The sequence below is a fragment of the Oncorhynchus mykiss genome, chromosome 2, assembly GCF_013265735.2.
Source record: "Oncorhynchus mykiss isolate Arlee chromosome 2, USDA_OmykA_1.1, whole genome shotgun sequence".
In the NCBI taxonomy this organism is placed as follows: Eukaryota; Metazoa; Chordata; class Actinopteri; order Salmoniformes; family Salmonidae; genus Oncorhynchus; species Oncorhynchus mykiss.
In genome coordinates, this window is record NC_048566.1 from 15,068,268 (window position 1) to 15,091,353 (window position 23,086).

Sequence of the window (23,086 nt, forward strand, 5' to 3'; positions counted from 1 at the left end):
CACTCCCCCACATGGACACTTGCTCACTCCCCCACATGGACACTTGCTCACTCCCCCACATGGACACTTGCTCACTCCCCCACATGGACACTTGCTCACTCCCCCACATGGACACTTGCTCACTCCCCCCCATGGACACTCCCCCTCCATGGACGTCAGAACTTCCTGACTGATGTCTTGAGATGCTGCTTCAATATATCCGCACAATTTTCCTTGCTCATGATGCCATCTATAGTGAAAAAACACCAATATGTAATGAATTACATGATTTGTTTTATTATATTATGTAATATTGATACACTCTTTGGCATACACAGAATACAGACCTGTCAGCGTGCGTGTGTGTGTGCGCGTGCGTGCAAGAGTGTGTTCTCTAAATGGCCAATGAGAGGAAGGTTAAATGTCAGAGGTCATAGATCAGGTCAACGTTGAGCGTGGTAAATCTACAGTAGTCATTCCTCCTCAGGCAGGTCTGTAAAGCCTACAGTCTGTAGTGACTCTGAACAGAGTGTACCTGTATCTGGACCAAAGCAGATGACCTCTGACCTTGACCTGTGTAACTTTCTGGGGTAGTTTGGAAAACAGCACGGTCGTACTCTTACCCTACAGCCCCTGCTGTGACTCATTGTGTGTATTTGTCTCTCCTTGTCTCTTTTGTTCTATTTGGTCTGTCTTTCTGAATGGTCAGTGGAAACTATTGGTCACTATTGATCTCCCCTCTGTGTGTTCTGTCAGCAGAGTTCATTTATCAGGATATAGGACCCTTTAGAGGAGCCAGAGTATCTACCACACACACACACACACACACACACACACGTATATACACACATTCCCCAAAGCAGTAGCACAGTGTCTGTCCATGCAGAGCTCTTACAAAGTTTTAGAAGGTCTTCCATTGATAGGAGCGTTGATTCGACAGTACACTCGGGCGCCCGGGAGCCCCTGTCAGGATTTCGTGGATGAGTGACTTGAGCCCAATGCCCACACAATAATGTAGCCTACAGGAGCGCCTTGGACTCAATTAGGCATATGTCAGAGAGTCAGAGAGGTCTTTTGACGGGAGAGTGTGTGAGATTGTTGTAAATAGCCTGCCTGCCGAGCGTGTGCTGTCAGTGGTGCTGAACTCTTCAGACACAGCCACCAGAGTTAAAGAACATCTCAGTTTGTTCGCTCCTTTTACTGGACATTATTATTTCATCCAGATGGGAGTTATGCAGCCAAGGCGCAGAATGTCCTATGCCAAAATGAAAGGGCTTGTGTCATTTTTTACTGGTAAATTTGACATTCCATGGAATTCTATGAATGTAGTTACAACTATGTGTTTTCAGATTCTAGTATTTGAATGCTCGGTGGCCTAACACCTTTTCTCACCAACTGCTATAATGCGTTATTATGGTGTTATAAAGCATTGTCAATAACAGGTACACTACATGACCAAAAGTATGTGGACACCTGCTCCTCAAAGATCTCATTCCAAAATCATGGACATTAATATGGAGTTGGTCCTGCATTTGGCTGCTATAATAGCCTCCACTCTTCTGGGAAGGCTTTCTACTAGATGTTGGAAAATTTCTGCTGGGACTTGCTTCCATTCAGCCACAAGAGCATTAGTGCGGTTGGGCACTGATGTTGGGTAATTAGGCCTGGCTCGCAGTCAGCATTCTAATTCATCCCAAAGGTGTTCAATAGGGTTGAGGTCGGGGCTCTGTGCAGGCCAGTCAAGTTCTTCCACACCAATCTTGACAAACCATTTCTGTATGGACCTCGCTTTGTGCACATAGGCATTGTCATGCTGAAACAGGAATAGGGCTTTCCTCAAACTTTTGACACAAAGTTGTCATTGTATGCTGTAGTGTTAAGATTTCTCTTCGCTAGAACTAAGGGGCCTAGCCCGAACCATGAAAAACAGCCCCACACCATTATTCCTCCTCCACCAAACTTTACAGTTGGCAGTTGGCACTATGCATTGGAGCAGGTAGTGTTGGCATCTGCCAAACCCAGATTTGTTCGTTGCACTGCCAGATGATGAAGCATGATTCATCACTCCAGAGAATTTGTTTCCAATGCTCCAGAGTCCAATGGCGGCAAGCTTTACACCACTGCAGCCGATTGGGCATGGGGATCTTATGCTTGTGTGAGGCTGCTCAGCCATGGAAACCCATTTCATGAAGCTCCCGACGAACAGTTCTTGTGCTGATGTTGCTTCCAGAGGCAGTTTGGAAATCGGTAGTGAGAGTTGCAACCGAGGACAGAGGATTTTTACGTTCTACTCGCTTCAGCACTCGGTGGTCCCATTCTGTGAGCTTGTGTGGCCTACCACTTCACGGCTGAGCCGTTGTTGCTCGTAGACGTTTCCATTTCACAATAACAGCCCTTACAGTTGACCGGGGAAGCTCTAGCAGGACAGAAATTTGACAAACTGACTTGTTGGAAAGGTGGCATCCTATGACGATGCCATGTTGAAATTCACTGAGCTATTAAGTAAGGCCATTCTACTGCCAATGTTTGTCTATGGAGATTGCATGGCTGTGTGCTCGATTTTATATACCTGTCAACTACGGGTGTGGCTGAAATAGCCAAATCCACTAATTTGAAGGGGTGTCCACACACTTTTCTATATATAGTGTATAACACATTGTTAATGTAATTGAATAGCATGTATGACACCCTTGATGTCTTACATCATGTTACTAGAGGTTTTTTGACCTTCATTTCCGTTCAATGTTTTTCATTAGATTTTCAGCTCCTTTATAGTGAGTTTAGTTATATCGACACTTTGAGAGCCTACTGATATTGATACTGACATAGTCTTATGTAAAAACCCTCTCCTGTGTTTCATCTCTGCTTGAAGGGAAGAAAGGGGGCTTCAGCAACTTCCTGCACAAACTGGTGTCCGACCACCAAATCTTTCAGCAACTTACTGTAGTAATGATTGTACTCCATATTGATGATCTAAAATAACGTATTATGTTATAATTAACACAGAGACACACATAGACAAACATAGACCTAACACACTGTCCATGTTGTCTCTGTGAAGCCTAGACGCCCAGACCATCCTGCTGCAGGAGAGCCTGAGAGAGAAGAGAGGGAGGAGAGGGAAAGAGAGGAGAGAGAAGAGAGGGAGGAGAGAGAAAGAGAGGAGAGAGAGGGGGGAACATTGGTGAGTATTTATAGGCATACAGCCAGGACACCTATGACCCGTTTATATAATCTCTGTCTGACCCAAATCTACCCCCCCCGTCCTTTTATCTCTCTATCAGCGTCTGCCAAGTTTGCTGGAGGAGACTCGGTGAGTACCCCAAAGTTATGGCCAGGAGTTTTTCCTTGAGTTGCCCATAGCCAATGGAAATCATCAGACCTCACACTCATGCTGCTCTGTTGTCATGTTTACCAGGGTGAAGCCTTCTGATATCCACTACCTGAAGGTCATCAGCAAAGGAAGCTTTGGGACGGTGGGAGCAAGTGTGTGTGTCCCTTTACGTGTGTGTGTGTTTATGAGTAGGCCGGTGTGTGTTTGTTGTGTTGGTGATGTATTTATCTTGTTGCAGGTGGTGTTAGCGAGACACAGACAGAGTGGAAGTATGTACGCTGTAAAGGTTCTACAGGAACAGGTCATACTGAGGAAGAAAGAAGTATCTATTATTCCATTCTATTTCCATTCCCGTTCCATTCTATTTCCGTTCTATTCTATTTCCATTCCATTCTATTTCCATTCCATTCTATTTCCATTCTATTCTATTTCCATTGCATTCTATTTCCGTTCCAATCTATTTCCATTCTATTCTATTTCCATTCCATTCTATTTCCATTGCATTCTATTTCCGTTCCATTCTATTTCCATTCTATTCTATTTCCGTTACATTCGATTTCCATTCTATTCTATTTCCATTCCATTCTATTTCCATTCCATCTATTTCCGTTCTATTCTATTTCCATTCCATTCTATTTCCATTCTATTCTATTTCCATTCCATTCTATTTCCATTGCATTCTATTTCCGTTCCATTCTATTTCCATTCTATTCTATTTCCGTTACATTCGATTTCCATTCTATTCTATTTCCATTCCATTCTATTTCCATTCCATTCTATTTCCGTTCCATTCTATTTCCGTTACATTCGATTTCCATTCTATTCTATTTCCATTCCATTCTATTTCCATTCTATTCTATTTCCATTCCATTCTATTTCCATTGCATTCTATTTCCGTTCCATTCTATTTCCATTCTATTCTATTTCCGTTACATTCGATTTCCATTCTATTCTATTTCCATTCTATTCTATTTCCATTCCATTCTATTTCCGTTCCATTCTATTTCCGTTACATTCGATTTCCATTCTATTCTATTTCCATTCCATTCTATTTCCCTTCCATCTATTTCCGTTCTATTCTATTTCCATTCTATTCTATTTCCGTTACATTCGATTTCCATTCTATTCTATTTCCATTCCATTCTATTTCCATTCCATCTATTTCCGTTCTATTCTATTTCCATTCCATTATATTTCCATTCTATTCTATTTCCGTTACATTCGATTTCCATTCTATTCTATTTCCATTCCATTCTATTTCCATTCCATCTATTTCCGTTCTATTCTATTTCCATTCCATTCTATTTCCATTCTATTCTATTTCCATTCCATTCTATTTCCATTGCATTCTATTTCCGTTCCATTCTATTTCCATTCTATTCTATTTCCGTTACATTCGATTTCCATTCTATTCTATTTCCATTCCATTCTATTTCCATTCCATCTATTTCCGTTCTATTCTATTTCCATTCCATTATATTTCCGTTCCATTCTATTTCCGTTCCATTCTATTTCCGTTCCATTCGATTTCCATTCCATCTATTTCCGTTCTATTCTATTTCCATTCCATTCTATTTCCATTCTATTCTATTTCCATTCTATTTCCATTGCATTCTATTTCCGTTCCATTCTATTTCCATTCTATTCTATTTCCGTTACATTCGATTTCCATTCTATTCTATTTCCATTCCAATCTATTTCCATTCCATTCTATTTCCATTCTATTCTATTTCCGTTCTATTCTATTTCCATTCCATTCTATTTCCGTTCCATTCTATTTCCGTTCCATTCTATTTCCATTCTATTCTATTTCCATTCCATCCTATTTCCATTCCATCCTATTTCCATTCCATTCTATTTCCATTCCATTTGTCACGGCTGAAGGAAGAACTGGACCAAGGTGCAGCGTGGTGAGCGTACATTTTCTCCTTTTATTTGAAAAGACGCCGACAAAACAATAAACAATACAAAACAAACCATGAAGCTTAAGGGCTATGTGCCACAAACAAAGACAACTTCCCACCCTGAAAGGAGGGAAAAAGGGCTACCTAAGTATGGTTCCCAATCAGAGACAACGATAGACAGCTGTCCCTGATTGAGAACCATACCCGGCCAAAACAGAAATAGAAAATCATAGAAACACAAAACATAGAATGCCCACTCCAACTCACGCCCTGACCAAACCAAAATAGAGACATAAAAAGGATCTCTAAGGTCAGGGCGTGACCCAAAGGTGCGGACTCCGGCCACAAAACCTAAACCTATAGGAGAGGGTCTGGATGTGCATCTATCCGCGGCGGCGGCTCAGGTGCGGGACGCAGATCCCGCTCCACCGCTGGCTCACCCCACTTTGGTGGTACCTCTGGTGCGGGGACCCTCGCCGCCGACCCCGGACTGGGGACCCTCGTAGCGGGCCCCGGACTGGGCGCCCTCGTTGGGGGCCCCGGACTGGGCTCCCTCGTTGTGGGCCCCGGACTGGGCGCCCTCGTTGCGGGCCCCGGACTGGGCGCCCTTGTTGCGGGCCTCGGACTGGGCACCCTCGTTGCGGGCCCAAGACTGGCGACCGTCGTCGCTGGAGGTTCCGGACTGGTGACCGTCGTCGTTGGAGGTTCCGGACTGGCGACCGTCGTCGTTGGAGGTTCCGGACTGGCGACTGTCGTCGCTGGAGGTTTCGGACTGGCGACCGTCATCGTTGGAGGTTCCGGACTGGCGACTGTCGTCGCTGGAGGTTCCGGACTGGCGACCGTCATCGTTGGAGGTTCCGGACTGGCGACTGTCGTCGCTGGAGGTTTCGGACTGGCGACCGTCATCGCTGGAGGTTCCGGACTGGCGACCGTCGTCGCTGGAGGTTTCGGACTGGCGACCGTCGTCGCTGGAGGCCCCGGACTGGCGACCGTCATCGCTGGAGGTTCCGGACTGGCGACCGTCGTCGCTGGAGGCGTTCTGGCTGGATGCCCGCTTCCACCCGGCAAATGCGGGACGCTGGCACCGAGCACACTGGCCTGTGAATGCTCAGCCTCGACAAGTGCGCATCAACCCATAGCACGGGGCCTGACCAGTCACATGCTCGCCACGGTAAGCCCAGGGAGTTGGCGCAGGTCTCCAACCTGACTCTGGTTGGTTGGTTCCCAATCAGAGACAGCTGTCTATCTTTGTCTCTGATTGGGAACCATACTTAGGTAGCCTTTTTTTCCCACCTGTCTTTGTCGGAAGTTGACTTTCTTTATGGCACTTAGCCTTAAGCTTCACGGTTTTGTTTTGTAGTGTGTATTGTTTTGTTCGGTGTCTTAATTAAAGAACATGTACACTCACCATGCTGCACCTCCTTTCAACAGCCGTGACACCATTCTATTTCCATTCCATTCTATTTCCATTTCATTCTATTTCCATTCCATTAATTTCCATTAAATTATATCCATTATCTATCCCTCTCTCTCTCTCTCCTTCCAGCAGAGACATGTGATGGTAGAGAGGAGTGTGTTGCTGAAGGGACTGCAGCATCCATTCCTGGTGGGGCTCCACTTCTCCTTCCAGACCTCTCACACTCTCTTCTTCGAACTGGACTACATCAATGGAGGAGAGCTGTTCTACCATCTCATCTCCAGAGGGAGGAAGCCTTCCCGGAGCCCAGAGCAACATTCTACTCTGCAGAGATGGCCTCAGCCCTGGGCTACCTACACTCCCTCAACATAGTCTACAGGTGCGCAAACACACACACACACAATGAGAGAGGGCGCATTTTCCTCACAGTGATTTAACCCTCGGTACCCCCCCTTAGAGACCTGAAGTCAGAGAACAGCCCATTGGACAGTGGAGGTCATGTGGTTCTGACGGATTTCGTGCTGTGTAAAGAGGGCATGTCTGTGGGTGGGACTATGCAAACGTTCTGTGGAACCCCTGAGTATCTGGCGCCAGAGGTGCTGTTAGGCTACACCTGCTGTGGAGCTGTGGACTGGTGGGGGCTGGGGAGTGTACTTTATGAGATGCTTCATGGACTGGTGAGTGTTTCTCTTTCAGCTACTTTTCAACTAGCATATTCTATCCACTGCACACTTATCTGGCTCCCTATCTCCTCTTTCTTCTTTTCTCTCTCTCTTTCTCTCTCTCTCTTCCTCAGCCCCCGTTCTACAGTCGCAGTAAGGCCGAGATGTTTGAGAACATCCTTCACGCCCCCCTGCAGCTCCATAGAAGTGTGTCCCAGTCTGCCTGGACTCTGCTGCAGAACCTGCTGGAGAGAGACTGTACCAAACGCCTTGGGGGGGAATATGACCTTGTTAAGCACCCCCCATTACCCCACCTGGCACAGAGTGCTGACACATACATGCAAGTCCACATACACACACACACCCATACACACATTGACGTGCTGTCTCACTTTGTTTGTAGGCTGAGCTGCAGGGCCACACCTTCTTCCTGTCCATCAACTGGGATGACCTGCTAGCCAGGAAAGTCCCTCCCCCATTCATTCCCAACCTGGTGAGTGTGTGTGTGTTTTATAGGGGCTATGGGTCAGTTTGGATCTGTGACTACCTGAATGTGTGTCTGGTCACTCGTTCCCTCCCTCTCTCTTTCAGTCTGGTCCGTGTGATATGCGGTATTTTGACCCAGAGTTCACACTTCTTCCAGCCCCCGCCTCCCTCGGTTTGAGTGACATGTTGGGAGACGTGGCCAATGGAGCCTTCCCAGGGTTCTCCTATATGTCTCCGGCTGAGGTTAGAGTCACAGAGCCCTGATATCATTCTGATATTATTTGTGTTTTGAGTAAATTAAAATGCATTTTCCTATCATGTATCAGATTGTTTATATCTCACAGAGAACAGTGGCTCAGGCCGTGTTAGAACCAGTGGTTAAATTGAACCGGAGCTACCTGGAGTTGGCCTCCTGCACCTTGGGTCAAAGGGAGAAGGTTAGGGTAAGGATTGTGGTTGAGGTTAGGGTAAGGGTTGAGGTAAGGGTAAGGATTGTGGTTGAGGTAAGGGTTGAGGTTAGGGTAATGGTTGTGGTTAAGGTTAGGGTTAGGATAAGGGTTGTGGTTGAGGTAAGGGTTGAGGTTAGGGTAAGTAACAATACTTGGTAAAGGTTATGCTTAAACCAAGATGTGATAAGAACGTGTGTGTGTGTGTGTAGAGTCAGCCCAGGTGTGCGAGGTTACAGCTGGTTTAATAGTTCTAAGATGATAAATTACACGATTAACATTGTCTGACATAAGATTAACATTCATAGAGAACACAGATATTACATACTACAGATATTACATACCAGAGATATTACATACCACCGATATTACATACTACAGATATTACATACTACAGATATTACATACTACAGATATTACATACCAGAGATATTACATACCACCGATATTACATACTACAGATATTACATACTACAGATATGACATACCACCGATATTACATACTACAGATATTACATACTACAGATATTACATACTACAGATATTACATATACGAGCTGTTTCCTGGACTCAAAAGCTTGCTCATTGGAGAATCACTTGGCTCAATTGGTGTCTGGGAAGCCGGTCCAACAGAAACAATGTGCAACAATCAAACAGGTAACCAAGTCAACAGGAACATTTGGTTTCCCTCCATTTCCACCGGACTCACTGCAAAGAACTCTAGTCAGTGTGTGTGTGTGTGTGTACTCAGTAGCTGTTGAAGGTGGGGTAACTCTGGTCACTCTGGCAGGTGAAGTAAGCTATCAGCTGACCGTTACAGATCATCAGAAACAACCCGCTGCCTTCAAACAAAACACAACCACACACACACACATAACCATTAATAAAGAAGAGACATAACTAACTACTCATCTATAACTCCTCAGTAGGTTTCCCACAATAAACAGAACATGTGTGGGTGAGGTGAAGTGAGGGTGAGGTACAGGTTTTACCAAGGGCCAGCCACCACTGCCATACCAAGGGAAACTCCAACATCACTGAAACACAAACATTACAAACACATATTACAAACACATTAAAAACAGGTAATATGCCACACAGAACTAAGGATGGGGAGTGTACATCGTATTGCTTTAGAGCTAGACCCATCCAATCCTTACACATGAGGAAGGGGAATTAAAGAAGACCATGGGATAGGGTCAATATATGTGCCTTGTTTTGGGCCCAGCTGCTTCTCAACTCTAACGCCACTTCCCGTCCTGTCATGATGTCATCAAAGCTGGCCCTGAGCACTCTGCTCTGCCAGCAAGGGATTATTCTGAGTTAAGCCAGTGTGTGTGTGTGTGTGTGTGTGTGTGAGTGAGTTCAGGCATGTGTATGCATTTCTGTGTGTATGTGTGTGTGTGTCTCACCCATGCTGGTGAGCAGTACGTGCAGTAGTGTGACTGTGAGAGCGTAGTCCCAGACCCATCTCCTCACCACGGCTGCAAACAGCAGACCACTGCAGAAATAGGTCAACTCCATGGACAGCAGGTTCACTGGAACAACAATATAAGACCTTAACCATATGTAGAGGACATGCACACACACTACCATACACATCTTCACTCACCCAGGTATTTGGAGTTGGACTCCAAATTGGTTGGTTCAGTCTTAAAGTCAAAGGGAATAAGTCCATCAAAGTGATCCAACCTGAATGCAAACAGAAGAGCAGCAGATCAACCAAACAAACAAACAAACATGATATTCAAAAGGAGCTAGGAGGGAACCAGGGTGGTTGAAACTGACTGTCATTCCAATCAATAAAAACAGACCAATAGTTGCTGTGTATTCCACGAATCCCTCCCCCTCTCTTCTGTCACCTAGCACCAGGTTTATAGAAGCCGCCTGAGGACAGCTCACCGTTCCAGCAAGGTCACTTACCCAATAACCACACGTGCACGCAGAGAGAGGAAAAGAAAAGTGTCGCACCTGAACGCGCCGAAACACACACTCCCAATCATGTAGTAGAGAGAGTAGAATATGACGAGGCACAGCAGCATGTGCACAAGCACTGTCTGGGGGAGAGAGATCGAGAGAAAGAAAGAGAGAAAGAGATCGAGAGAGTCAGAGTCATTCATCCCAATAATAATATATCGCACATCATAGACCTAGGCTATACTCAAATCAGCCGCCAAGACACTGTAGCAAAGCCGTGACAGCACTGTCAACTGAACCGTGGATCATTCAGCAGGTGTAAAAGCTCCCATGGCAGAACTCCAACAGACTCTGCAGGGGATGCGCACTGCGGGGGAGCAGCAGAGGACAGAAGACCTTCATTTGCACAGACTGAGTGATCATTATCTGTTGCATTTGCCATTCACGATAAATGAAATATCAGTCGCTGAATAGAAATGATAGGCTGATAGCTTATGTTTCATAGTCGCCAACAACGACACCTGATGATTTCGTATTTTATTATAACAGCGCCCATGTCTGACCCACGGCTGCACGTGAGTGTAAAATCCGAGTAAACAGTCCTCTTACCCTCGTGTCGGCCACTTTACCCCTGAAGGCCATCTCATGGTTTGCATCTGTCGTTCTTCTGATGTTGAGAATAATGTATGTGACTGGGCTACTGAGATGTTACAGTGTAATCCGTCAGAAAACAGCATTACACTGCCATCTAGCGGTAGCGACTGGAAAAATCAGGCTTATTTATAGGCGACACTGCCATTGAAGACTGCATCTCATGCCAAATAGACTACAGTCCAACGTTTCTTCCAGTCCAACGTTTCACTTGTAATAAGAACAGTAGGGATGTCTTATACATGAACCCTTAAAATAGCAAAGTCAGAGAGCTTCTATGCCAGACGTCTGGTCTGGTTGGGCATAGATAGCAAACATGAAAAGGCATCACGTTTTACAAAAAAAATCATTAAGAGCTGATAGTCTAGGCCTTGTTGTAATCAATACTACGGTCTAACTACTGTAGACCTATTTGGCGTCTGGACTTGACTGTTCTTACTTTTTTTGCTGAATTACTGGTTGGAAGTGTGGCCAAGCAAATAAAACAGCTAGAAATTGGGTTTATGATTAATCTACTGTAATCTTTCTTTTAACATATGGAGGGAGACAATATTGACTGGTGGTGACGTAAAGAGTTATTGACAGCATACAGCGACATGACCACAATGGAAATCGCGCGCCACGCCAAACAGACTCTGCACGCCCCTGCGCTCCGATTTGATGCTCTCTGAGATTCTGAAAATACACGAAGGAGAAAGACAAGTCCCAAGGCATGAATACAATATTTAATCAACTATATGTCCACTCTAAGCGTCCGTCTTGCTGTACCTATTGACCATCGATAGTTGTGTGCTCAAGTTTACCGAGATCCAAAGTTGTCAGGCAGCGTTCATTGAACGCATGCGCATTGCATCCACTATCCAGCTCAAAATAAGAGTTAAAACAGAAACGAGGTGAGTTCCATAATTTTCAAACAATATAATCGCCGTTATACATTAAATGTTGCAAATAACAATAGTAATCGATAAAGCATCGTTCGTTTTATAATTTGCACCGGTTCTTATTATTTGTACTGTGATTTAAAACCGTAAAGATAAATCGGAGAGTCAAGTTTCTATTGAAGAAATTAAAAGCAAGCAATTCTATATTTTAGCCTTGAACAAATAAGGCAGTGTAGGGGCGGTTATTTACTTATTCATACCAACTAATGTGGAAGTCCGTTCCTAAGCATTTTCTAACGTTCAAAACCTGGAAACTTATTTATGACTGGTTGTCCTTACTTCGCTACACCAAGCCAAAATGCTAGTCCCAGTTCCTAGCCGTCTAGCTCCCAGTTTGAATTGAACCGTAGTGACGCTTTGCTAGCCAGAAGCAGTTAGCAAGCTAGCTGGCTGACATTCCGAGACAAGGGGAAAGTAAAGAAAATGGCCATGATGAGGGAAAACACTAACCTATGAAATTGCAGGGTATATATTTGGTTTTATTTGACAGACACGGCCCTGCATTCTGTGTTTCAATAAATAACTTGAGTCATTTACATAGTTTTAACGTGTTGGTGGCCTCTTCCTTTGCTCCGCCATTTTGTATAAGACGAATGCTAATCATGGGCGCACGTACACTTTATTTATGGTCGAATAAATTCGAGGTTTAAACTTGGGAACGTAAACTGACAGCTGTTGAACAGCACACTTGATTGTTTACTTCCCATCCGTATATTTCAGTCAAAAAATATTATTTCTGACCAAAATATAGTGTTGATGCAGCGTCGAGGCGAAAACGTTTTATCGTGATCTTGGTTTGATTAAAAAACACGTACATTTGACCTTTCTATGCAGAACACATTGTTTTCTTTAAAATCATTGATTATTCTACCACCTCTGTTGTCCGCGTCAACGCAAACAGCCGATTTAATAAGATACTGTTAAAACAAGGAAAAGCTGAACTTGTTCTTTTAACTTGTATTTGACACGTCTCTCACGGTGTTTGTCAATACTTGTGTTCTAGGCCAATCCATGCAGGAGTGCTTGTGCGTTTATTTTGTGCTATTTAGCTTTAAAAAGTAAAATATTTACTTGTTTTGCCTCGTATAAGTGCATGCATTTATTCCACAACAGTCGCCCTCTAGCGGCGATGGGATGCGGTTCTTTAGTACCCGATTTGCACGCGCAGGTTGACTTCTTGCAGGTACCCACCTACCTGTACTTTTTGTGCCAGGGATATTTTTAGAGTTCCCCTTTTTGGATAATGTCATTTGATTGATTTTTTTTTTTATTAGCTAATTTAAAAAAAAGAGACATACACACACTACATTCATTTAAAACAACTTAACAGGGATTGCTAAATAAAGTCAGTGACCTATTCCCATTGTGGTCCCTAAAGTACACGGTGGAAAAATATTACAAAGATACACACATAAATATCTTATATATATAATGAAAACAACACATAGATAGACATTTGAGAAAGATCTGTTAAATGGATACAATTTCAGTTTTACTTTGAGAACATACAGACAGACCTATTCTAGCCCATATCCTTGCATGAACAAACTCCCACACATCTTGTCTTAACATGAGAGACAGACAGATGTCATTTGGCAGTGTTTCCCCATCCACTGCTGAAGTGGGCGTGCTGTCTTAATGAAAATCAAATGTTATTTGTCTCGTGCATCCTAAACAACAGGTGTAGACTTAACAGTGAAATGCTTACTGATGGGCCCTTTCCAACAATACAGAGAGAAAAATAGAAAAGTAATATGAAAAAATTAGAACACAAGGAATAAATCCACAATGAGTAAGGATAACTTTTTTATTTCACCTTTATTTAACCAGGTAAGCTAGTTGAGAACAAGTTCCCATTTGCATCTGCGACCTGGCCAAGATAAAGCATAGCAGTTCGACACATACAACAACACAGAGTTACACATGGAATAAACAAAACATACAATCAATAATACAGTAGAAAAAAAGAAAACAACAAAGTTTGTATACAGTGAGTACAATGAGGGAGTTAAGGCAATAAATAGGCCATGGTGGTGAAGTAATTACAATATGGCAATTAAACACTGGAATGGTAGATGTGCAAAAGATGGATGTGCAAGTAGAGATACTGTGGTGCAAAAGGAGCAAAATAAATAAATACAGTATGGGGATGAGGTAGATAGATGGGCTGTATACAGATGGGCTATGAACAGGTGCAGTGATCTGTGAGCTGCTCTGACAGATGGTTCTTAAAGGTAGTGAGGGAGATGGGAATCTCCAGCTTCAGTGATGTTTGCAGTTCGTTCCAGTCAGTGGCAGCAGAGAACTGGAAGGAAAGGCGACCAAAGGAGGAATTGGCTTTGGTGGTGACCAGTGAGATATACCTGCTGGAGCGTGTGCTACGAGTGGGTGCTGCTATGGTGACCAGCGAGCTGAGATAGGGTGGGGCTTTACCTAGCAGAGACTTGTAGATAACCTGTAGCCAGTGGGTTTGGCGACGGGTATGAAGCGAGGGCCAGCCAACGAGAGCGTACAGGTCGCAGTGGTGGGTAGTATATGGGGCTTTGGTGACAAAACGGATGGCACTGTGATAGACTACATCCAGTTTGCTGAGTAGAGTGTTGGAGGCTATTTTATAGATGACATCGCTGAAGTCAAGGATCGGTAGGATGGTCAGTTTTACGAGGGTATGTTTGGCAGCATGAGTGAAGGATGCTTTGTTGCGAAATAGGAAGCCGATTCTGGATTTAATTTTTGATTGGAGATGCTTAATGTGAGTCTCGAAGGAGAGTTTACAGTCTAGCCAGACACCTAGGTATTTGTAGTTATCCACGTATTCTAAGCAAGAGCCATCCAGAGTAGTGATGCTGGATGGGCGGGCAATGATCGGTTGAATAGTGTGCATTTAGTTTTATTTGCGTTTAAGAACAGTTGGAGGCCACGGAAGGAGAGTTGTATGGCATTGAAGCTCGTCTGAAGGTTAGTTAACACAGTGTCCAAAGAAGGGCCAGAAGTATACAGAATGCTGTCGTCTGCATAGAGGTGGATTAGAGAATCACCAGCAGCAAGAGCGACATCATTGATGTATACAGAGAAGAGAGTCGGCCCGAGAATTGAACCCTGTGGCACCCCCATAGAGACTGCCAGAGGTCCGGACAACTTAGCTATATACACGGGGTACCAGTACTGAGTCGATGTGCAAGGGTACGAGGTAATTTGGATGTGACACCTGTATGGTTATTGATTGATTGAGTGTGTTCAAGTAGTACGGCTAACAAAACTTTGTGTTAACGAGTAAAGTCAGACGAGGTGCATCTGCGACAACCAAATGTCGGACACTGTAATGGTTAGCTGTGTATCGCAATGTTTTTTACACGGCAAAAATTCAAACCCGAGGCAGACAAAACTCTTTGGTCCTTTAAAATCCTGCTGTATGTAAAATATTGTGTCTATAGCTTGGAAACAAATCAATGTGGATGACAACATAATACCGTTTATTTCCACCTATAGGGCTTCTTTCCTAAAGAAATTTGTTTCCTTGCCATGATCTATCTATCTATCTATCTATCTTCCCGGCCCAAGTAATGGTTTTCCAACAGAAAGCAGGGTAGCCTAGTGGTCAGAGTGTTGGACTAGTAACCGAAAGGTTGCAAATACAAATCAAACTGAAAACATAACATGTGTACAATTAATTGGTTAGAGAGAGGTCTCAAATATCACTTTCATTTGTATCCCCTATAGCTTTAGAATCACAGCAAAGTTGGTTATATACCCCTGTATATAGCCTCGCTGTTGTTATTTTACTGCAGGGTAGCCTAGTGGGGTAGCCTAGTGGTTAGAAATAAGAATTTGTTCTTAACTGACTTGCCTAGTAAAATAAAAATAAATAATTATGCTCTTATATTTTTTTAATTTATTATTTTTAGGTATATTATTTGTTTTTTAAACTGTTAAGGGCTTGTAAGTAAGCATTTCACTGTAAGGTCTACCTGTTGTATTCGGCGCATGTGACCAATACCATTTGATTTTGACTGATGGATTGATTGATGTCAGTGCAGGAGGAGGAGAGCAGGGAGAGATGACTGACACCCCGCCCAGCGAAGGCCCTTCCCAGGGGGCAGAGTTTGACATGATGGGTGCTCTGGACTGGCAGGACGGCATCGCCACACTGCCCGGCAGCGACATCAAGGTTTGTGTTTGTGTGTCTGTGTGTGTGGATACTACAGACAGGTACTACAGACAGGTGTGTGACTGACTGGTATCTCTCAGTTCCGTATGACAGAGTTTGGAACTTTGGAGATCGTGACAGAGCCAGAGGTCAAAGAGGCAGGGCCAACCCCCCAGAACCCTGCCCAGTCGAAAAGCCCGACCCCTCCACCAGAGGCCCAATCAGAGAGCAGTGCATCCTCTTCTGCAGCCAAGGAAGTCCAGCCACTTGCACCTAAGGGTAAAGTAAACATATGGTTATGAAGGAGTTATAACATAGTTTTGACTGTTTATAATACAGGTGTGTAGTATTTAGACTCATAGCTCTGATATATGTCAGCACTGTGTATATTAGCATACTACATACTGGGTGCTCTGCAGATGGGGGCATAGAATTACAAAGCTTCAATATTATTCTGCTCTTTCCCCCAGCTCAAGGCCCTGTGCTTCTGTCTCTAGAGGAGGGTCCCACTATGGAGGAGCCGAGGGCGGAGGCGGGCCCCAGGGCGGAGGCGGGCCCCAGGGCGGAGGCGGGCCCCAGGGCGGAGGCGGGCCCCAGGGCGGAGGCGGGCCCCAGGGCGGAGGCGGGCCCCAGGGCGGAGGCGGGCCCCAGGGCGGAGGCGGGCCCCAGGGCGGAGGCGGGCCCCAGGGCTGTGATGGCTAGCTGTAGGTCGTGTGGGGGCTCCGGTCCACTGGAGAGTTTCCTCCAGGGCAAATACTGCAGCTCCATTTGTGTCCAGCCCTCCAGTGGCAGGTAAACATGTTAGCTGTTCTTACTGTACTGTATTTTAGAAAGCATATTGATAGTAGTAACAGTTAAGACCCAAAACAGTCATCACATGAGCATAGTTCCTAGAATGACCTCTGTTCCGTGTGTGTTTAGGTCATCACCCGGAGAGCGGAGGGAGAGAGAGGGGGGGGAGGGGGGACTGGGGAAACGAGTGAGGAAGAAGAGGAAGATCTACATGGACTCTGGTGATGAAGACGAAGACAACCAGGAGGAGGAAGAGGTGATGATAGAAGATGTGGCCAACGCTGGTCCTGAAAAGCATTGAAATGTTGTGTGTGTGTGGCAGCTCACCTGCCGATGAGTGACTGTCTCTCTCTACAGGACAAGTCCAAGGCTGTCAAAGGGAGGAGAGCTGCTAAGCTGGCCAAGCTAGGTATGTCCTATTATTACACTGAGGGGAGGGAGAGGATGGATAGATGAGAGGATGGATAGATGGAGGGATGGATTTGTTGGGAATGACAGGGGCTGGAAAGTTTGTCCAATCAGGTAGTCCAGGGGTCATGAGTCCTGCAATTCTGCTGGTTTTCATGTCACTGATTGGCTGATGTGACTGTTTTTTTGTCCCACCCCCAGTGACAGCCCCACCCAATAAGAAGCGACCCTGGAGCTGGCCCTCCTACATGGAGGAGGAGAAGGCTATAGCTGCCCCCCTTAAACTGTTCAAGGAGGTGAGGCACGCACACTTTATCATACTCTCTCTGACACACACACAGCTGTACAGACATGTGAAAGAGTGTTATGTGTGTGTGCCTCGCAGCACCAGTCGTTCCCTCAGAGCAGGAATGCCTTCAAAGTGGGGATGAAGTTAGAAGGACTGGACCCCTGTCACCCCTCTCTGTTCTGTGTGCTCAGTGTTGCTGAGGTACGTGTCTAACAGGTCAGACCAATAAGATATAGGAGGAATATCTGCTTTCGAACAACTAACCCTTCGCTTTCTCTCATTTCTTTGCGTTCCTTCCTCTCTGTCTCTTTCTCTCTCTGTCTCAGATCCAGGGTTATAGGGTAAGGCTTCATTTCGACGGGTATCCAGAGTGCTATGACTTCTGGGTAAATGCTGACACCTGGGATGTAAAGCCGGCAGGCTGGTGTGAGAAGATGGGACACAAGCTGCTACTGCCGAAAGGTCCACACACACACACACACACACACCCCAGACACAGATACAAACACACCAGACACACATACACACACACCCGACACACATGCATATTCTACCGACTGTACAATGTTGTGTGTGTGTAGATAGACAAGACTATAACCTTCAACCTTTTGTGTGTAGGTTGTAAGGATGGGGAGTTCAACTGGAACATGTATGTGAAGAACTGCAGAGGTCAGCTGGCCCCCAAACACCTCTTCAAGAGCCTCAACACGGTGAGCCTACCTGACAGCCTGTGTGGATCCATTAATAGTGTGTTTGTGTTGTGAATTAGTTGGTGACCTTCGGTCCATTCAAGTAAGTTTGTATATGAACTATGTGGGTGCATGTGTGTGTAGTCGGTGACTCCGTCAGGGTTCCGTGCGGGTATGAAGCTAGAGGCGGTGGATAAGAAGAACCCATATCTGATCTGCGTAGCGTCCATCGCGGCTGCTGTTGACAACAGACTCCTCATACACTTTGACAACTGGGACGACACCTATGACTACTGGTGTGATGCCAGCAGTCCCTACATCCACCCTGTAGGCTACTGTGAGGAGGCTGAGCTGACCCTCACCACCCCTGCTGGTGAGACACACACAAACATATTTCAACGCTTTATTTGGATACACCATGAAACATTGTATAAGGGTGTGTGTTGTGGTTTCTCCTCTCAGAGTATAAGCACCCGAGGAGTTTTTCCTGGGATAAATACATGGAGGAGACTGGCACACAGGCAGCCCCTGCACGTGCCTTCAAACTGGTAAGACACTCACATTCTCACACACACATAGAGTTGACACTCAAAACATATGACACATGCAAATTACATTGTTGGTGTTGATTGGGAGGCCTGGGGGAATTTCACATGGAGTTCCCCAGGGCTCTGTTCTGGGTCCACTGACAGTCTTTATTTATGTCAGCTACACCCGTTACAAAACATGCATATTAATCCATCTGTATCACCTGATGTTAACTCTTGAATGTGTCCTGTAGCGTCCGTGCCATGGGTTCCAGGCTGGAATGAAGCTGGAAGCTGTCGATAAGAGGAATCCCATGCTCATCCGCGTAGCAACCATCGCAGAGGTGGAGGACCACCGACTGAGGGTATGCTGTGTGTGAGAGTGCAGAATGATTATTGTGGAGTAGTGTGTGTGTGTAACTCTCTGTCTTTCTCAGATCCATTTTGATGGCTGGAGTGAGGAGTACGACTACTGGGTGGATGCTGACTGCCCAGACCTGCACCCTGTGGGCTGGTGTCAGAAGACTAGTCATCCCCTACAACACCCCTCCAATGGTGAGACACAAACGCACACACTTCCAAAAAATGTACATGATTATAACTTTGCTAAAATCCATAAACATTTCCCAATCAGTCCCAAAGTGTAAGATTGGCAAAAAGGTGCATGCAGAGAAAAGACATGTAGCTCAAATGATTCTGGTTCTTCACAGCTGCTGGAGCTGTTGGTTTGTGGCGACAAACACTATATGGTGGTGGTGTGTTTCTGTCGCTTTGTTTATGTGTGTGGGGTCAGGTCACTCTCTATGGTGTTTTTGTCTCTGTGTGTAGTATTAACTCTGCGGTGTGTTTCAGGCTCCACTGATATGCTGGTCCTCCCAGGGCAGGGATGTCCTACCCCAGGATGCAATGGGGTAGGTCACATCCGAGGACCCCGCTACGGAACCCACTACACGTCAGTAACAAACACACTAACTGTCAAAAAAGTTTTGTTATCAGAACACGTCATACAATGACTTGTGATCTGTGTGCTGTAATCTGTGAGTAAGGTGATGTGTGTTCCTGTTCTGAACTTGTCTGTGTGTGTAGGGGGGTGAGCTGTCCGTACTCGGAGATGAACCTGAACAGGGAGGGCCAGGTACCAGACCGTCTGAGTGGAGAACGACCTATGACCCTGAGTGGGCCTCATCACCGTGGGCGACGCCCAGACCCTCCTCCACACACCCAGACAAACAGCCCCACCACACCGGAGCAGCCCGAGCCTGCAGACGACTCCCCTCAGACCAGGTATGTGTGGAACATGTAACAGAAGGGGTTCGGAAGAGCTTCCATGACTTTGTTTATCTGACTGCAAATAAAGTCTGGAGTTGTGGACTTGTTTCCATGGTAACAGTTGTTTCTATGGTAGTGTAACTAAGGGGCCGACGGTTGACGAGGGTGAACGATGCAGCAGTCAGAGTGAGCCACCAGGGGGCTCCACTGAGCCCATCAACGACGGAGCCAAGGCCAAGAGGTAGCACACAGACTCCACTCTCTCCTACCAAACTCTAGAATGCATGATGGAGCAGAGTGTTTGTTGTTGGTTTACTAAGAGAGTACAGTGCCTTCACAAAGTATTCACACCCCTTGACTTATTCCACATTTGATTGTGTTACAGCCTGAATTCAAAATGGATTACATAGATTTTTTTCCCACCCATCTGCACATCTAATGACAGTGAAAACATGATGTTAGAAATGTTAGCCATTTTTTTGCCAATTAACACAGAAATGTCTCATTTACATGAGTATTCACACCCGAGTCAATACTTTGTAGAAGCACCTTTGGCAGCGATTACAGCTGTGAATCTTTCTGGGTAAGTCTCTAAGAGCTTTCCATACCTTCCACACTTGCCCATTATTCTTTGCAAAATTCTTAAAGCTCTGTCGAATTGTTTGTTGATAATTGCTAGACAACCATTTTCAGGTCTTGCCATAGATTTTCAAGTAGATTTAAGTAAAATCTGTAACTCGGCCTCAGGAACATTCACTGTCTTCTTGGTAAGCAACTTCAGTGTAGATTTGGCTTTGTTGTTTTAGGTTATTGTCCTGCTGAAAGGTGAATTCATCTCCCAGTGTCTGAACCAGCGTTTCCTCTTGGATTTTACCTGTGCTTATCTCCATTAGGTTTCATTTTTAACCTGAAAAACTCCCAAGTCCTTAATGATTAAAAGCATACCTTTAACATGATGCAGCCACCACTATGCTTGAAATATGGAGAGTGGTACTCCGTAATGTATTGTATTGTATTTGCCCACAAACATAACATGTTGTATTCAGGACATAAAGTTAATTGCTTTGTCACATTTTTTGCAGTACTACTTTAGTGCCTTGTTGCAAACAGAATGCATGTTTTGGAATATTTATATTCTGTAAAGGCTTCCTTCCTTTGCTCTCAGTATGGTTAGTATTGTGGAGTAACTACAATGTTGTTGATCTATCCTTCTACCACAGCCATTAAACTTTGTAACTGTTTTAAAGTCACCATTGGCCTCATGGTGAAATCCCTGAGCGGTTTCCTTCCTCTCCGGCAACTGAGTTAGAAAGAACGGCTGTATCTTTGTAGTGACTGGGTGTATTGATGCACCATCCAAAGTGTAATTAATAACTTCACCCTGCTCAAAGGGATATTCAATGTCTTGTTTTTTTTATGTATTTTTTTACTCATCTACCCATAGGTGATCTTCTTTGCGAGGCATTGGAAAACCTCCCTGGATTTGTGGTTGAATCTGTGTTTGAAATTCACTGCTCGATTGAGGGACCTTACAATTATCTGTATTTGTGGGGTACAGAGATGTTAAACACTATTATTGCACTCAGTGAGTCCATACAACTTATTATGTGATTTGTTAAGCACATTTTTACTCCTGAACTTATTGACTCAAGACATTTCAGCTTTTCATTTTTAATTAGTAATAATAAAAAATGTTTTTAAACAATTCCACTTTGACATTATGGGGTATTGTGTGTCGGCCAGTGACAAAACACAGCTCTAATTAATTCATTTTAAATTCAGCCTGTAACACAACAAAATGTGGAAAGATTTGTGGGGTGTGAATACTTTCTGAAGGCGCTGTATGTTGTCTTTCAACAGGTCTGCTCCAGTCCCAAAGTATCTGAAGCTGCACGTCGTCAAGCAGGAGAGTGGAGATGGGAAAGGTAGAGGTTCTGCTCTCAGAAATAGAGAATGAGTGTAACGCTGTGTGGATTATATATTGTCTGTGCATGTCTATTGAAGATATTTACAGCTAATTTCTCCTCCCTCTCCCCCAGACTCCCTGTCTCTCCAGCAGGCGCTCCATGAGTCAGTGTTCTCCCCGGGTGGCTCCTCCTCTCCCCCTCACAGGGTGGCTCTGTGCTGGGACAAACACTGCCAGCTGCTCCCTGAGGTCCTGGGCCTCACAGCTAAGAGAGTTGCAACCTGGACCGCCGACGAGGTCAGACATGCACACATAAACACATAGGCAATACAAACATGTACAGGCGCTCTACGTATACTGTACAAACTCACATATTGTGCAAAACACATACATTACACATACACCCAATACAATAGCTTTATGTATCCTATTGCATTTTAATCGTGTGTGTGTGTGTGTCTTAATGTTTGTTTCCCTGTGGGTCAGGTGGCCAGTTTTGTCAAAGGGCTCCCGGGCTGCAAAGAGCATGCTGCCACCTTCAGGACAGAGGTAAGAGCTACCATTTAAAAACCCAACTTTGTGAATCGCAATAGTCACACACACTCCTCTCATCTGCTGCTCCTGGTTGGTGTATCCAATGACAATTCAACCAAGTCAAATTCAATTCTGCCATTGACATTCAAACACTCACACACACGTTCTGTGTTGAAGCTTATTTTGTGTCTCTGTGTATCGCTCCAGCAAATGGATGGAGAGGCCTTCCTGCTTCTCACCCAAGCAGACATAGTCAAGATCCTGTCAATCAAACTAGGCCCTGCCCTCAAGATATACAACGCCATACTCATGCTGAAGAACGCTGATGAGGAGTGAGACGCCCCCTCACGCTTCATTTCCTCCCACACCCAACCGCTGTATCTGAATAGTCTAGAGAAGCCTCCTCACCTTATTCTCTTTGGTCTTCATCTGCACTGATCTGAGGTCGTAGGATAGGTCAGAGCAACGTAATGCATGGCCACCAGGAATCTGCTTTCAGCTATCCTGTTATTTCACATCAGTGTAGAGGAGTAGAGAGAATGTACCTGGTGTCAGTGTAGAGAGGATGTACCTGGTGTCAGTGTAGAGAGGATGTACCTGGTGTCAGTGTAGAGAGGATGTACCTGGTGTCAGTGTAGAGAGGATGTACCTGGCGTCAGTGTAGAGAGGATGTACCTGGTGTCAGTGTAGAGAGGATGTACCTGGTGTCAGTGTAGAGAGGATGTACCTGGTGTCAGTGTAGAGGAGTAGAGAGGATGTACCTGGTGTCAGTGTAGAGGAGTAGAGAG

At 45.0% G+C, this 23,086-nt stretch overlaps 2 protein-coding genes and 1 pseudogene across 9 annotated transcripts; 2 read left to right on the forward strand and 1 right to left on the reverse strand.

Annotated features, from left to right (window-relative positions):
- The first annotated feature begins 400 nt into the window (after window positions 1-400).
- Window positions 401-8,352, forward strand: LOC110533650 (annotated as a pseudogene).
- Window positions 8,353-8,454: 102 nt separating this feature from the next.
- Window positions 8,455-10,898, reverse strand: LOC110508040 (transmembrane protein 244). Of its 5 annotated transcripts, none has more exons than XM_021588504.2 (6): window positions 10,755-10,898; window positions 10,152-10,285; window positions 9,841-9,920; window positions 9,641-9,766; window positions 9,221-9,265; window positions 8,455-9,066 (listed from the first exon to the last, which is right to left on the reverse strand). In XM_021588504.2, exons 1-6 carry the CDS (start codon window positions 10,785-10,787, stop codon window positions 9,053-9,055), a joined length of 432 nt encoding a protein of 143 aa, XP_021444179.1. In that variant the 5' UTR covers window positions 10,788-10,898; the 3' UTR covers window positions 8,455-9,052. The 5 variants fall into 5 exon arrangements, with proteins under 5 accessions (XP_021444179.1, XP_021444187.1, XP_021444164.1 ...); XM_021588512.2 differs by having other exon boundaries at window positions 10,200-10,285; window positions 10,755-10,897; XM_021588489.2 differs by having other exon boundaries at window positions 8,455-9,070; window positions 10,755-10,896.
- A 461-nt stretch (window positions 10,899-11,359) lies between these two features.
- LOC110520775 (lethal(3)malignant brain tumor-like protein 3) lies at window positions 11,360-23,086 on the forward strand. 4 transcript variants are annotated; one of them, XM_036938723.1, is made up of 21 exons: window positions 11,360-11,506; window positions 15,775-15,905; window positions 15,986-16,163; window positions 16,355-16,676; window positions 16,806-16,932; window positions 17,034-17,085; window positions 17,286-17,380; window positions 17,470-17,574; window positions 17,700-17,835; window positions 17,992-18,083; window positions 18,207-18,435; window positions 18,525-18,610; window positions 18,844-18,954; window positions 19,027-19,144; window positions 19,442-19,541; window positions 19,676-19,873; window positions 19,995-20,099; window positions 21,719-21,783; window positions 21,898-22,061; window positions 22,251-22,313; window positions 22,506-23,086. In XM_036938723.1, the coding sequence occupies exons 2-21, from the start codon at window positions 15,795-15,797 to the stop codon at window positions 22,632-22,634; spliced, it is 2,586 nt and encodes an 861-aa protein (XP_036794618.1). In that variant the 5' UTR covers window positions 11,360-11,506; window positions 15,775-15,794; the 3' UTR covers window positions 22,635-23,086. The 4 variants fall into 4 exon arrangements, with proteins under 4 accessions (XP_036794618.1, XP_036794608.1, XP_036794601.1 ...); XM_036938713.1 differs by having other exon boundaries at window positions 11,384-11,689; window positions 15,770-15,905; window positions 16,382-16,676; XM_036938706.1 differs by having other exon boundaries at window positions 11,385-11,689; window positions 15,770-15,905.